Raw genomic sequence first — 15,152 nt, 5'->3', positions numbered from 1 at the left:
GTTGTCTTAAATTCTAAAAGGTCAGATGTTTAATGAATTTACTGGATTTTTCATGTCGAGTCTGAAGTCGCAATGGGCTGTTTACGTAGAAATGTGATTTTAGACCAAAAAACATTTTTGACTGTTTTGTGTTTAATTATATTTTTATTTTCAGCTTTCAAACCATGTAAATGTTATCACCAAATTTAAACAAATGTTTTGAAGCTTCTTAATGTGGTGACCAATCATGCTTATTCAAAAGGATGTGCTGCATAGCATGCTCGCTCCGTGATCTTTAAAGTTCATAGAAACATAATAATTATAACATTAGTAAGCTGAGACTTCCTTTTTCACCCCCCATCCACATCCCTATTGGAATTGGGCACAGCGGAGACAGAGTCCGCCACCCTTTCCCATTTACCTGCCTCTTACTTCTCAAGGAGATCTTTTCCCTTAAAAGTAATTTCCTCAACCCGAACATCCAGCTCTTGTCTACGGAAGTTTTTGTTTCCTTTCTTTTCCTTTCCTCCATGTCAAATTAAAAGTTATCAAATGGTTACCACCAAGCAAATTCTCCTATGACGGGTAGTTTTGTTAAACTAACACATCGCACGCACTTTACATTCAAAAAACTTTTTCGTGAGGTGCTTGCTACTTAAAAAAAAAAAGTTAAGATACATTTATCGTTATGATTTACCAGTGCTGAAGTACTGAATATGTTATAAGCTATTAAACAAGGCAACTCCATGACCATGCTGATCAGACCATGTCAAAGCTTTTTATTCTTAATTTTTTTCTTAAGATGTTCTTAAGAAAATATTTGAGAACCTTTTAAGAATTTTTCAAGAACTGCACTTCTTACGTTCATAAGAATGTTCCTAATAACTTTAATTTTTTTCTTAAGAACATTTTTGTGAATCTGGCCCCTGGTTTTGAAGACCTGCATTATGGATTCCAACACAATATTCTGTATTTGCATACCGTTTCACTGTGGGTGGGAGTAGCAAAGCAATTTGCATAACTGTGATGGGGATTATGGAGCAATATTCACACGGTCAAAGCTTCTGTGACCTTTACATTAGAAGGATTTCAGAACAGGTGATAGCAGTAATCTTTGTATCTTACATCATATGAGCCACAGAACAATCAGAGGTTCAGGTGACATAGGAAATAGTTGCAAACAGCAGCAAATCCTCTGCTTAAATTAGATCCTGAAACCACTATTTCCAAGAATTCGATTTTCAAGTTTGGGAACTCTAAGAAATACAGCTCAGAATGCCATTAAACTTTATAAATAGAAGGGCAGCTATCACAACAGCCTTTTATGGATATCGGATGTGGAGTAATATAGCTAAAAAAATCTAAATATTTTTGATGAGATTTAATCAATCTGTTACTATTTCTGAAATGGCTAGGGAAGACCCATCATTGACAAAACAGCCATTGTTGCCAAGGAGATTCAAAATGTGCAAGTAAAATAGATTTTTAAAAATCCAGTTTTAAATAATCAGTGCATGTTTTCTCACAATTTTTTACTAATTGAACACAATGAAATAGAGAAAAAGATTTAATAATTTACAATTTATATGAAACAAATTAGGCCTGCACGATTTGGACAAAAAGTCATATTACAATGATTTTGAAAAATATTGTGATTGCGATTTAAACTGCAAAACAAATAAAGCAGTGAAACAGCAAAAAAAAAATATTCTTCTTAATATTTACATTGTACCTGTCCACTTTATTTTTTGGAACCCAGTCAACTTGAAGATTATATTACTGTAATATTATAATATTACATTGATTATAATTATTATAATAATTCTTAATATACAATAGTAATATATTTTATCTTAACTTGCACAGGGCATTGCAATCCGATCCATTTAAATCAACGAGTTCTAAACCATCAAGCTTTTATTTAGGCAGACAATGGCATGAGTTTGTTGTTGCGGAATTCAGAACAGCTGTATAATGTGTTTTCCTCCTTTGTCCACAAACACCCGGTGCCATGGGGTGTATTATTTGTATTTGTTTATTAACTTGTAGCAACCAAACATATTTGGAATGAAGCACAATTGAAACTGAAATGAATCTGTAGAGCTTAAAAAAACGACGAGCTCAGTGCACATAAGTAAATGGAACCGAACTCGTAGCACATCTGTTACTGTTACTCTGAGCATGAAATGGAGTTGTGGAGCACAAAACTGTTTTGAAAACACTGTAGTGATGCACCACAACAATACAGACAGGACAGAGCAATGTGACCAAACTATTTATTTATTAAATTAAATGCCAGCCATTTGTGGATTAATAATCGTACAAGGTCATATTGCGATTTTGATTTTATTTCGATTAATTGTGCAACCCTAAAGCAAATTATAACAACAAAGTAATAAATAGCAATATTAACCGACATACATTTTTACTAAAACATTTTACACAAAAAAAAAATGCCACACTGAGATATCCGTGAGTCATGACGCAAACAAATCATTAAATTTGGAATCTATTCATTTGCAAAGGAGAGTTTGAACGGATTCAGGGAAATGAATCAAACTTACCAACTCTAACAACACATTTGCTACTAAGGTTCAAGTGAGAGATGCAAATAAAACATGTCTTAAAGCTCTCATACTCGCAAGTTCCGAGACAAGGAAGTGTCAAGAAACTACCCTAATGGCATGCTCTTTAGGAAATTTAACGGGCAATTAAAAAGCAAATGGCCATCAAAATCTTTGAGGATACATTGTGAATGTTGAATATCTGTGTAATGTGCAAGAATCCCACATAGTCAGCTCACCTGATCTCCAGGCTCTGCGGAGGAAGGCAAAGGCAAAGGAAAGAGCTGCTCTTGATCCCACCCTGGCCAAACCCTCCACTCCTTTACTGACTGGCCGAGCACTGAGGACACAGAAACATCATGTTTGCCTCATAATTTTTGCTAATTTGTAATCAACCATCACTGACATCTTGTTTTCCTGACAACCTTTTCTTATACCTTTTGTTATCGACAGCAGACAGTGGAGGGCTGGGGGGGCTCTTCCAGCGCACTTTGTACTTCTCTTCCATCATGCTGTGGGTGAGGGAGATGAGGTAGCGCTCAAGGATCACCAGTCGCTGGCTGAGACGTAGGGCAGAGAGGGTGCTCTTAGCTGTCTGTGAAGACATCTTCTGTTGGTCATCTACCAGAGCCATCAGACAGTCCTTCAGCTCCCCAGGCTCTGTCCAAATAATGAACAAAAAACCATTTCCATGCTTTTATGTTTCACTCCAGAATGAAGGAATATCTATTACAATATTGCACTTGGTAATTTGTCCCTCATTAAAAAAGGATAGTTTACTCAAAAAATTACAATTCTTTCATCATTTACTTTCCCAAATGTTGCTCCAGGCAGAATGTTATCCTCAGTCACCATTCAATTTCATTGTATGGAAAAAAAGATTCAGTAAAAGTGAATGGTGAATGGCTGAGGTTAACATTCTGCCTAACACCCTGTCTACACAGGATGTGGGTGGCACGTCGCATCAAAAGCAATAGAACTCATTTTAATCAATGATGCTGTCTATACTGGAAGCATCCGTTGCAGCGCGTCGTGTCGTGCAGACAGTAAACGGGTGTCCCGTTCAATTTTGCACTGCACAAGCTGGCGCTACTACTACCAACAACACAAATAAATGGTTTTGAACGTTCACTTCGACGCGTCCAATGTAGACAGCCTCCAGTCGTTGCGTCGGATCAACGGATGCACCACGTGTAGATGGGGTGTAACATCTCCATTTGTGTTTCACCGAAGGAAGTCATACGGGTTAAGGACAACAATGAGGCTGGCATATATTAACAGAGATGAATATTAGGGCCACAACTAACGATTATTTTGATAATCAATTAATCTAATGATTATTAGAATGATTAATTGACTATTCTGCGATTATTACACCGATTAATCATTAGCTCTTAACCGATTATTCTGCTTGTGCCCCGACTTAAAAGGTTGTATCAAATGTGCTTACTAACAATAAAGAGGACGAAATCATCTTTTAAAAATACCTCTAAATGACATTCACTGAATTAAGGTTGTTTAATTCAGTAAAGAAATTCACTGCAAAAATTCCTATTATCAAGTGATTTTGTCTTGTTTTACATTTAAAATAGTCTAAAAATCCTTAAAACAAGATACATTTACTTGAGAAGCAACATAAGATATTTAGACTTGCTTTAAGAGAATGCATCTTAAATAAGTGTATTTTTTCACTTGGTTATACTTCTGCGAGTGCAGTAAAGACAAAATATACTTATATTCAAGATCTTTTCTCTAAAAGCATGTCTAAATATCTTATATGCTGCTTCTCAGGGGAATGCATCTTTCTTAAGGGATTTTTAGATATTTTAAAATATTTGTATTTTTAATTTTATTTTCAACATTCACAGATAAAAAAAATTTTTCTTCTGCAGTATAGCTGCTAAAGAAAATGTATGTTGTTTTAGAGTTTTAGATATTTATATTAGAAAATAAGCCAAAACAAAAACAAATCAAAAACGTATTTTGTTGCAGTGTATAATGGGGCGAAGACTACCCTCTCTCACCTTTCTGTTCACCTTAATCCATCTTTAACTCACAAAAAAACAAACTCTCTCATAAATAAAGCCACATATTGCCAATTTTCTTCACGATAAGAAATGCACAGTGACATATATTACGATTCAATAAGTCGCGAGCCATCACATTATAAACTAGCTGCATTAAGTGTGCATGCGCGAGGGATGAGCGTCCCCACGACAGAGTGTGCCTCAGCCGGGTGCAGTTTAAATCTCTCCCCCTTAGCACTCATAGAAGAGGTGCTGACCACACAGAGAAATGCCAGTTTCGGAGTATGTAGTTATTTACATCATCTGCTTCTGTATTATTTGAACTTTAATAAAGCCATAATGCATTAAATATAATGTCTCGGTTACGTACCTACCCTCGGTTCCCTGAGAACCCATAACTGAGATGTTCCCTTATGACTCAGTACACTTGACATTGCATTTGCTAACGTATATGGGGAACAGAATCCCATCACACCGCACTGCACGATATAACCTTCCAGAGAGGAAACATGACACCGCAGTCCCGCGGGCCAGCGACCGACATGAGTATGCTGCAAGTGAGTGACCCTCATGTTGGGCCAGGAGGGGAGCACTCAGAATTAATATATGAACTATGGTCATATAGTATGACTTAACCCCTTCACGAATCCAGGCGGAAAGGGAGTTTATTTATAATAAAAGTGCTTGTGACTTTATGGTAAATTACAATGGCCTGATGCAGGCGGTTGTGTAAAATGATGGGGAGCCCATACTTAAAGGTAGGGGCATAAGTATATGTTTGGCAAACGAAATGCCAAGCGCTCTAAACAGAGAGGAATTGTGAAGAGAGAGACGTTATGTCTAGGTTGTAAAACCTTGCGAATATGTTTTCAGAATACCATCCTGCTGCAAAACATGTCTTGTAAAGACACACTGTTCGTCCATGCCCATGGAGGCCATGCCTCTAGTTGAGCATGCTTTAACACCAATTGGGCAAATCTTACACTGCGACTCATAAGCCAGGGCAATTGCATCAACGATCCAGTGAGAAAGTCTTTGCTTGGAGATGGACATTTCTTTCGTGCATCCTCCATAGCACACAAAGAGCTGATCAGACAGTCTGAACTGGCGGGTGCACTCAACGTATGCGTGTAGCACCTGCACGGGGCATAAAAATGCAAGGATTGTTCCTCATCTGAATTAAATGGAGGAGGGAAGAAGGCTTAAAGGTGAACCACCTGTGCTCTGAAGGGCATGATTAGAACCTTAGGCACATAGCCTTTTCTGGTTTGACAGTGGCTTTGGAAGACCGGGGCCAAACTCCAGACATGAATTGTCAACTGATAGTGCATGTAAGTCACCGACCTGTTTTACTGAGGCCAGAGCCAGCAGTAGTGCGGTCTTAATGGAGAGCATGCACAAATCAAGGGGGGCCCTGCGAGCGCTTTAAGGACCAAAGTTAGGTCCCAAGTCGGGACTGCAGCTGGCCGAGGTGGATTTAATCGTCTTGCTCCTCTAAGGAACTTTATGATTAAATCATGTTTGCCTGTAGCGGCGCCGGCTTCAGGTGCGTGATACGCAGATATAGTCACCACATAAACTTAGCGTGTTGACGTCCTGCGTCTAATCGCTCTTGAAGAAATATGAGAATTTCGTGTATGGGGCAGTTTACTGGGTCTTTGCCATGTGAAAGACAACAATCAGTAAACACATTCCATTTTAGCATGTAGAGGCGTCTCGTGAATGGCGCTCTGGCCTGTAAAATGGTGTTCATAACTGAATGTGTCAGTTCTGCCACGTTTAGCGCACTCCGTTCAAAGACCACACATGTAGGCTTCGCAGTTTTGGCTGGGGATGCCAAACCATGCCTTGTGTTTAAGAGAGAAGATCTTTCTTCAGCTGTATTTCCCATGGAGGCCCGTCCAGTATTTCTACCATCTTCAGAAACCAGGACTGATTGGGCCATTTTGGCACAATTAACAGAACTGTTTCCATGTCCACTTGGACTTTTCTGATGACAGAATGAAGGAGACACACCGGGGGAAGAGCATACTTGTGTTTCGCCGGCCATACGTGGGCCAGCACGACATGGCGACATATACACACCACTACTACTGTTGTGTTGTCTGAACGAATCAGAATGTGGTGGTTCACAATATCGGAATGAAAAGCTCTCAAAGCTAGAAAGACAGCCAGTAGCTCTAGGCGGTTGACATGTCATGGCCATTTGCACCTGTTTCCAGGTGTCAAAAGTCAGGCGTCCATTACACACCACACCCCAACCTGTGTTTGTGGACGCATTTGTGGTCAGCACTTTCTTTCTGAAACTTGACCCAGCATAACACCCTGTTGGTAGAAGGCTGACGCTGTCTATGGTGCTAGAGCAGCCAGACAGTGGAGAGTTACTGCAATGCACATGAAAATGAAATGACTTCAGTGGTAATGTTTTTTTTCAGTTTTAACAATATACAATTGCTTATAAGGATACACAACTCCTGCCGAAGCGCTGCGGGGAATCAGGATGTTGAAGCGGCCAATTCACCAACGAAGCGTCAAGTGGCGAGGCAGAGTGATGTTCCCTGGAACACTGCAGGGGAATGTCTTCTCGTTGCCGTGAAGATCCCACCCGCAGACTCGTGTAGTCAACAGCGAAGCAATAGAGGGCTTCTAGATGAGAGATGAATCGCTGTCTTGAACGAAGAAAATTCTGAGGAATGGTGTTTGCTGTTCGCCTGCTTTTATAGCGAACAGCTTCACGCCTAAAAGGGTGGGACTCAAACACCATACCCAATATTAGAATATTGCCATTATTGTAGAGAGGATTTAACTAGGTCGTGTGGAAGGACACTCCACATATGTGTTAGCAAACGCAATGTCAAATGTACTGAGTCATAAGGGAACTGCATTTAAGATGAAACGCAGGGGTGTTTTCTTTAAAGAGGTTTGACAAGCAAGTTTTGCTTCAGGGGAGCTCCAGCTCCAGCTCCACTTATTCCACAACGAGAGTGCTTCTGTATTTACTTATTTTGTATTTTTGCATTAAAATTCCCTCATACTTTGCGATCTATATCACCTGAAGCTGTTTGGAAAGTTTAGAGTGCATCTGGACTGTGAGCTGTGTAATTTTTCCTCTCCTCAGTCAGGCGTGTGCTGCAGTGATACTCTCGTACACCATCATTAGAGTTTAATGTGATCTCATCTAATGAGATCAAACGATTATTTGACAACGAAAATTTGACAAGTTTTTGTTGACGTTGTCGATAACGTCGACTAATCATTTCAGCCCTAATGCATATAGCATATACTAGCATATAGATGGCCTCAAAACATAACAGGCATGGACTAAGAGCCACAAAGCTCCATATTTAATGGCAGATTTATAACATACTTTGCTTCCTGCAACATGAGTCCTTGAACTGCATTCATTCATTATGCTTTGTCTAGCTCTAGATGACTGTTGTTGTAGATGTACATGCATTCACTTCTGTCCTGTCCTGGATAAAAGCCTCATACATGCAGACAGGGTGAATTAAAATAGCCGATCTAAAATCCACTTAAGCCTTATGTAAGCCAAGCTGCATAACCCTCACAGGGCCTGAAGCAGGGCAGTCTTTACAAGAGGTTACAGCGCGAGTGTGAGTGAGAAAGAGAAAGGGCTTGAGCATGCGAGACAAAGATAAGAGAAGGGGAGAGACGTTCTTTCTTTCCACAACACTGCCTGACATTTTATTTCTTTAAACAGGCTCCCACAGCAGAGCTAAAGAGGACTGGCATTCTTTCATTTCCTGCAATTCAATATTGCGTCTAGTGTTTGGTTGGTGGCATTATCAGTACTTGTAATGTCCTAAAAGAGGCTCCTTCAGTTCAAACTTCACATTTAACTTAAAGGATTAGTTCACTCAAAATTCTCTCATAATTGACTCTACTTAATGCGGTTTTAAACCCCTATGATTTTATTTCTTACATGGAGCACCAAAAGGGAAAATGGGAAAAATATTTAATGAATATTCTAGTGTGTCTGTTCATCACAATGGCAGTCAGCAGTTCCTCACTTTAAAGCTTAATAAAAGACCTAAAAGTGTCATAAAAGTTGTCCACATTTGGGCTTGTGCGTCATATTCAACTCTTCTGAAGGCATTCAATAGGTTTTGGGGGGAAAAAAAACAACCAAAAATAAGAGTTTTTAATATTCAAATGCATTCATCAAGCATCTGCGTCAGCAGCAGTGTTCCTTCTCACTGTGTGAATGTTTAAATTCTTCTTGTTTTCATAATGATCTCTTCATTTTCAGTGGAGAAGTAAACAGGCTGAATCTCTTGCAAGAAGTAAATCGTTCTGACTTTCCCCATGCTCCACAAGACTGGCTGTTTGGGGCAAATGTCACTCATTCCTCTGTACATGCTTCAGGTTTAATCATAAACTCAGGATCAAACTCTGAGTTGACAGAGAAGGTTTATAGCGAGCATTGTGAGACCACTGTGAAACCGGTTTGGATCTGTCTAGTTTAGGCTTGGCCTTTTTCACGCATCAATAATCAGAAAATTTTCCCAATGATAATTGAGATATACTGTATGTATGTATATATATATTAGTATATACACATACAGTATATCGTCATTCTTTTCAGATATAAGACTAATCGTTGAACAACAGTTTTTGTCCCTTCATACACATTTCTCAACACACATTTGGTAAAGTGTGAGCGGCAGGTTAACTTAAAGAGGGTCACACACACCAGGCACATCTGGCTGATTCAAAACTTAGAAAAAATAATTTCTATGTTGGAGGCACCCAACGACTCGGGAGGCTGCTCACATTTCTGCAGCACCACGGAGCGTAACTCACATAATTTTCCACAAAATGACCCAAATCATTATCAAAGGACATAGATTATTTACTCTAATCTTCACTGGATGATACAGTTGAAGTCAGAAATTTACATACACCTTAGCCAAATACATTTAAACTCAATTTCTGACTTTTAATCATAGAAAATATTCCCTGTCTTAGGTCAGTTAGGATCACTATTTTAAGAATGTGAAACGTCAGAATAATACTAGAGAGAATTATTTATATCAGCTTTTATTTCTTACATTACATACTCAGTGGTTCAGAAGTTCACATACACTTTGTTAGTATTTGGTAGCATTGCCTTTTAATTGTAACTTGGGTCAAACATTTTAGGTAGCCTTCCACAAGCTTTTCACAATAAGTTGCTGGAATTTTGGCCCATTCCTCCAGACAGAACTGGTGTAACCGAGTCAGGTTTGTAGGCCATCTTGCTCACACACGATTTTTCAGTTCTACCCACACATTTTCTATCGGATTGAGGTCAGGGCTTTGTGATGGCCACTCCAATACCTTGACTTTGTTGTCCTTAAGCCATTTTGCCACAACTTTGGAGGTATGCTTGGGGTCACTGTTCATTTGGAAGACCCATTTGCGATTGAGCTTGAACTTCCTGGCTGATGTCTTGAGATGTTGCATCAATATATCCACATCATTTCCCTTCCTCATGATGCCATCTATTTTGTGAAGTGCACCAGTCCCTCCTGCAGCAAAGCACCCCCACAACATGATGCTGCCACCCCCATGCTTCACAGTTGGGATGGTGTTCTTCAGCTTGCAAGCCACACCCTTTTTCCTCCAAACATAATGATGGTCATTATGGCCAAACAGTTCAATTTTTGTTTCATTAGACCAGAGGACATTTCTCCAAAAAGTAAGATCTTTGTCCCCATGTGCACTTGCAAACTGTAGTCTGGCTTTTTTATGGCTGTTTTGGAGCATTGGCTTCTTCCTTGCTGAGCAGCAGCCTTTCAGGTTATGTCGATACAGGACTTGCTTTACTGTGGATATAGATACTTGTCTAACTGTTTCCTCCAGCATATTCACAAGGACCTTTGCTGTTGTTCTGGGATTGATTTGCACTTTTCGCACCAAACTACGTTCATCTCTAGGAGACAGAATGCATCTCCTTCCTGAGCAGTATGATGGCTGTGTGGTCCCATGGTGTTTATACTTGTGTACTATTGTTGTACAGATGAACGTGGTACCTTCAGGCATTTGGAAATTGCTCCCAAGGATGAACCAGACTGTGGAGGTCCACAAATTTCTTGGCAGATTTATTTTTATTTTCCCATGATGTCAAGCAAAGAGGCATGGAGTTTGAAGGTAGGCCTTAAAATACATCCACAGGTACACCTCCAATTAAGTACACCTATCAGAAGATAATTGGCTAATTGTCTAATTGTCATTTTCAAGCTGTTTACAGGCACAGTTAACTTAGTGTATGTAAACTTCTGACCCACTGGAATTGTGATATAGTCAATTAAAAGTGAAACAATCTGTCTGTAAACAATTGTTGGAAAGATTACTTGTGTCATGCACAAAGTAGATGTCCAAAATGACTTGCCAAAACTACAGTTTGTTGATATTAAATCTGTGGAGTGGTTAAAAACTTCTACCCAAGTGTATGTAAACTTCTGACTTCAACTGTATATTGTTTATATGTATCTTTCATATAGCCTACACAATGTATTTTTGGTAACTCTAGCCATCACTGGATGATATATTGTTTATATGTACCTTTCATATTGCCTACACAATGTATTTTTAGTAACAAGTATGTCTTTTGTGGTTTGACAGCTTGAATGAAACCTATTCAAGGATACATACAGAGAAGTCGCATTATAAACGTCGCCATTTCCAGTCATTCAGTTTGCACGGTTACACCAGTTTCATACACCTGCAAACTCATTAACAACACTTTGTTAATTCTTGAAGACTTACAAAAACCTTTGTAACTTGTATGGCGAGTAGATTCACAACTTTGGACTGCCACCTGCACCACATCACACGTCCTTCTGTATTAAGTACAGTAAATGTTATATCACCCCCTTTAAATATATTAAATGTTAATATATCGATGCCTCAAGATTTGAGAAAATAACCTGACGATCAATAATCGCTGTATCAATATTTTATGACATTTCTAGTTTAGTTTTGTCAACCTGAAACCTACTCCGAAACTCTGAATTTGTTAAACAAGCTTCATGAGACAGGCCTGCGTTTATTTGAATATCCCAACCAGCCCAATTCAGCAACATTTACCAGTGGTGTGAGTTTGGGGCAGGACTATCGGTTTGTCCGTCCAGTGGTAGATGGGGTGAGTGTTCTGGAAACCTGCTTGAAAGCAATCATTAATTTTGAAATTCCATTTGCTGACACTAGATGTGCAGAAATTATTATACTTTAAAGCTGAAAAGTGTAATTTCTGCACCACTAGCATCACCCAAGGAAAATTCAAAAACAATCACTGTTTACAAACAGATTCCAGAAAATGTACCCATTGGTTGTCCAAACAGACAGTGCCCACCCACTTCTTCAACCATCTTGGCTTTTCCCTATTAATTTTTTTCATAGGAATTTCTTTAAGGTTGGGTACCGAGAACCAGTTCATGTTCAGAACGGTTTAAAAATGTTTTAAATAGCAGAACCATCTGATTTTCACAACATCCAGTACCGTTAATGGTTCCCGTAGGTGCAATTTTCCACCAATCCGGATGGACAGTTTTTCCTGCAGCGCTGCCCCCAACTGGATCTACTGCGTGAAACCCACAGCATGCCCAATGTAGTCCGATTCCAAAATGAATACATTTTATGAGCCAGTTCTTTTGAATGTACAGCTTGAAACATGCAGTGCTTCTGGTATAGTCCGATTTCTGAACAAATTACTCTTATGAGTAGGACTGAGTTCCTATTCAGAACCGGTTCCTTTCTTTAAAAAAAAAAAAAAAAAAAAAAAAAAAAACCTAAACCGTACAATCTTCATGAATTTCTGTTCCATTAACAGTTCCTCAACGTGCAATTTTCCACTGATTCGGATGGAACACCTTACAAAAATACTCTAAGAGAGTTTTAAGCAGTGCATTTCAGCAGCAATGCTGCACTCTACTGGGTCTACAGCATAAAACTCACAGGGATACCAGTGTATTTTGATTCCAGTCAAACTACAAATGGCTTACTTTGTGCGTATTATTCATGGATGTGAGAAAGAGATTCTATTAAAAGAGATCTGTGTATCAAACTCATGATAATTCTACTAAGTAACAGGGCATTTGTGTGGGCTCATAAATCAGAGGGGTCTTGGAGTGACTGCACCCCTTTACTAGAATGTGATGTTTCCAATGTGCCTTTTCTTTAGCATGTTCTTATCACAACCCACCAGAAAGCTGCTCCACCTAGACTCATCTGTAAACACACAGGGCCTACAACCACATACAAAAACAACCAATGAGGTAAAAATAACCTCTCGCAGACAGTCTGTACAGTCACCCGAGCTCCAAACACCTCATCAGAAAACACACACACAAACCCAGACACACTGAGAGTAACACACACTGGGTACATGCCTGCCTGAGAGGGAGTAGGTCATTCATGTGCTGACAGGGCTGAATAACTGGGCCACATTTAGACATTGCAAATCCATCTGCTATCCTACATTACAGTACTGTGCTGAGGAGAAACACTGCCATTGGAAACTGCTCAAGGGTTTGCATTTGGGTGTCATGTGCCGAGGAGACCGGAATAAGAGGAGAGAGTGTGTGTGTGAGAAGGTGGCCTTGCAGGACACAATATTTTTTCTAGGAGCTTGTGAGAAAAACCTTTAAATACACATGCAGATTGAGCTGATGAGGTATGAGTGGGATGACTTTGCAAAATCACTGTCGTTGACCGCAGTAATCAGCATGTTGAGTTCAGCACTCTCTGTCTACAGAGAAGCATCTCTATGTCATTAAGCATCACCACCCACCTGGCTGCCTCCCCCAGTCCCACGTCTCAATGATGGAGTGATGGACGGATGAAGCCGACGCCTCCTCCTCTTCCTTCTTTTCTTTGTCATTTGTGTCATCTTTCTTTTGGGTGCAATCAGCACAGTCCTCTGAAAGTCAAAGTAAAAAAAAATAAATAAATTTGAAATTTAGACTTTTCACACATGGTTTGATTGCTTAGACCAAACCAGAGTTTGATTCCACACTTCTCCCTCTGTTTCTGTTCACATTGCATTATTTGGGTCCGAAATGCAGTATGTTTGCGTTATGCAGTGCGTTTGTGTAAGCACCACCATGAGTATTAGCGGCAGGTGTTTACCACTGTAACTAGGTAACTCCGGAGGAGAAGATGATAATTTTACTCAGTATGTTTACATGCACTTTGAAAGTTGGATTTTAGTCAGACAAAAACAATAATTCATCTTGTTAAAAAGTTATCCAAACACTTTAGACAGACTGAAATCGCAGCAGTCAGAATCAAATTAACAATTCTAGATCATGTGACTGTAGCTTGGTGTCATCTCGCATGTATACACACTAACCAGACCACAATTGGCCTCAGAGTTGTGCACATTAGGGACGTGCAATAGAGGTCTTCAACCCGACAAGAACTCCACGAGTTGCGACAAACCGTCTGGTTTTTCAGCTGGATTTGGGACCGTTTTTCCAAGTATACGTAGGGCAAGTTAGGGGCTGTTCAAAAATGCTTTGTGTGCGTCTGCGCCGTTTTTCTATATACAGTTAACACGCACTGGAGGGACGTCTTTGACTGTTGCTCCGAATCTCAGAGCAGCGTCTCTCGCAGGATTGCCGTATTTTTAGACACCAAGTTTAAAAGAACTTTCATTTGTATAAATTAATCTTGAAACACCTGTGTTGTTTCATTCCTTATGCTACATTCTGAAGAAATTCAGGTTGCAAAGGCTGTTTTTCCACCGAGTGAAGTTTCAGCGCTTGATAAAGTGTAAGATTGATTTTTTTCTCTTTTGCTCTGGTGTGCATATTTATGTCCAATAATTAGAAGTTCAATGCTATTTGACTTAAAACCATAGCTCACTGTGCACTTTATTTGCTGCTATTTTGAGTAGTGTTTTAGGAAATTCCATTGCAATAAACGTTCTTTAATCCCGTATCCCGACTCGAATAACCGATTAACCGTTTGTGAAACCTCGTGGTTAACTGAATGTTAAAAGCGGTAACCGTGCACATCCTTAGTGCACATGACTGCTCCTAATGACAATGCACGATGTATATTTTACCAGGTGTATTTGTCGTCCTTTCAATTATTCAAATCCACATTGTGTCATGTAAACTTGGACAGACACATGACTCGACTACGCAAAAACTCGCTGTATCTTGACTATAACTGCGCATGAAAACAAACTTTTTTAGTCCCATTAGATTTATCCCCAAAACTTTACGCTCACAGTATAGCTGGGTCCTAAATGATGCACTATGCACTCCACCATCTGGTGAAAATGTTTAAAGTGTAGTACTGTCCCAAATGGAATACTAGTACTGGGCGATAGGACGATGTAATCGGATATCGATTATATCTTACAAATATCCCGATGCCAATTTGCGACACTCATTGACAGAAGACGATCGACTATATTGGGAAATGGCAAATCCATGGATCTGAGAAGTCGGCTAATATTTTAAACGGTAAACCAGTGTGTAAAATTAGCACCCACCATCACCAAATGCGACGAGGCTGAATCCAGTTCACAAGCTCCTCGTCAAAATGCAGGTATTTCAACCACGGGTAA

The 15,152-nt window shown here is 39.5% G+C and overlaps 1 protein-coding gene across 1 annotated transcript in view; it reads right to left on the bottom strand.

Annotated features, from left to right (window-relative positions):
* Positions 1 to 15,152, bottom strand: part of herc2 (HECT and RLD domain containing E3 ubiquitin protein ligase 2) — an 85,101-nt gene that overhangs the window by 62,964 nt on the left and 6,985 nt on the right. The window contains exons 4-6 of the mRNA XM_051711761.1: positions 13,365 to 13,493; positions 2,981 to 3,203; positions 2,783 to 2,883 (exon numbers count right to left, since the gene is read on the bottom strand). Of these exons, the coding sequence (XP_051567721.1) occupies positions 2,783 to 2,883; positions 2,981 to 3,203; positions 13,365 to 13,493 (453 nt within the window). The remainder of the gene's footprint in view (positions 1 to 2,782; positions 2,884 to 2,980; positions 3,204 to 13,364; positions 13,494 to 15,152) is intronic.

The sequence above is a fragment of the Myxocyprinus asiaticus genome, chromosome 12, assembly GCF_019703515.2.
Source record: "Myxocyprinus asiaticus isolate MX2 ecotype Aquarium Trade chromosome 12, UBuf_Myxa_2, whole genome shotgun sequence".
NCBI lineage: Eukaryota > Metazoa > Chordata > Actinopteri > Cypriniformes > Catostomidae > Myxocyprinus > Myxocyprinus asiaticus.
This window is presented reverse-complemented; position numbering and strand designations above follow the sequence as displayed.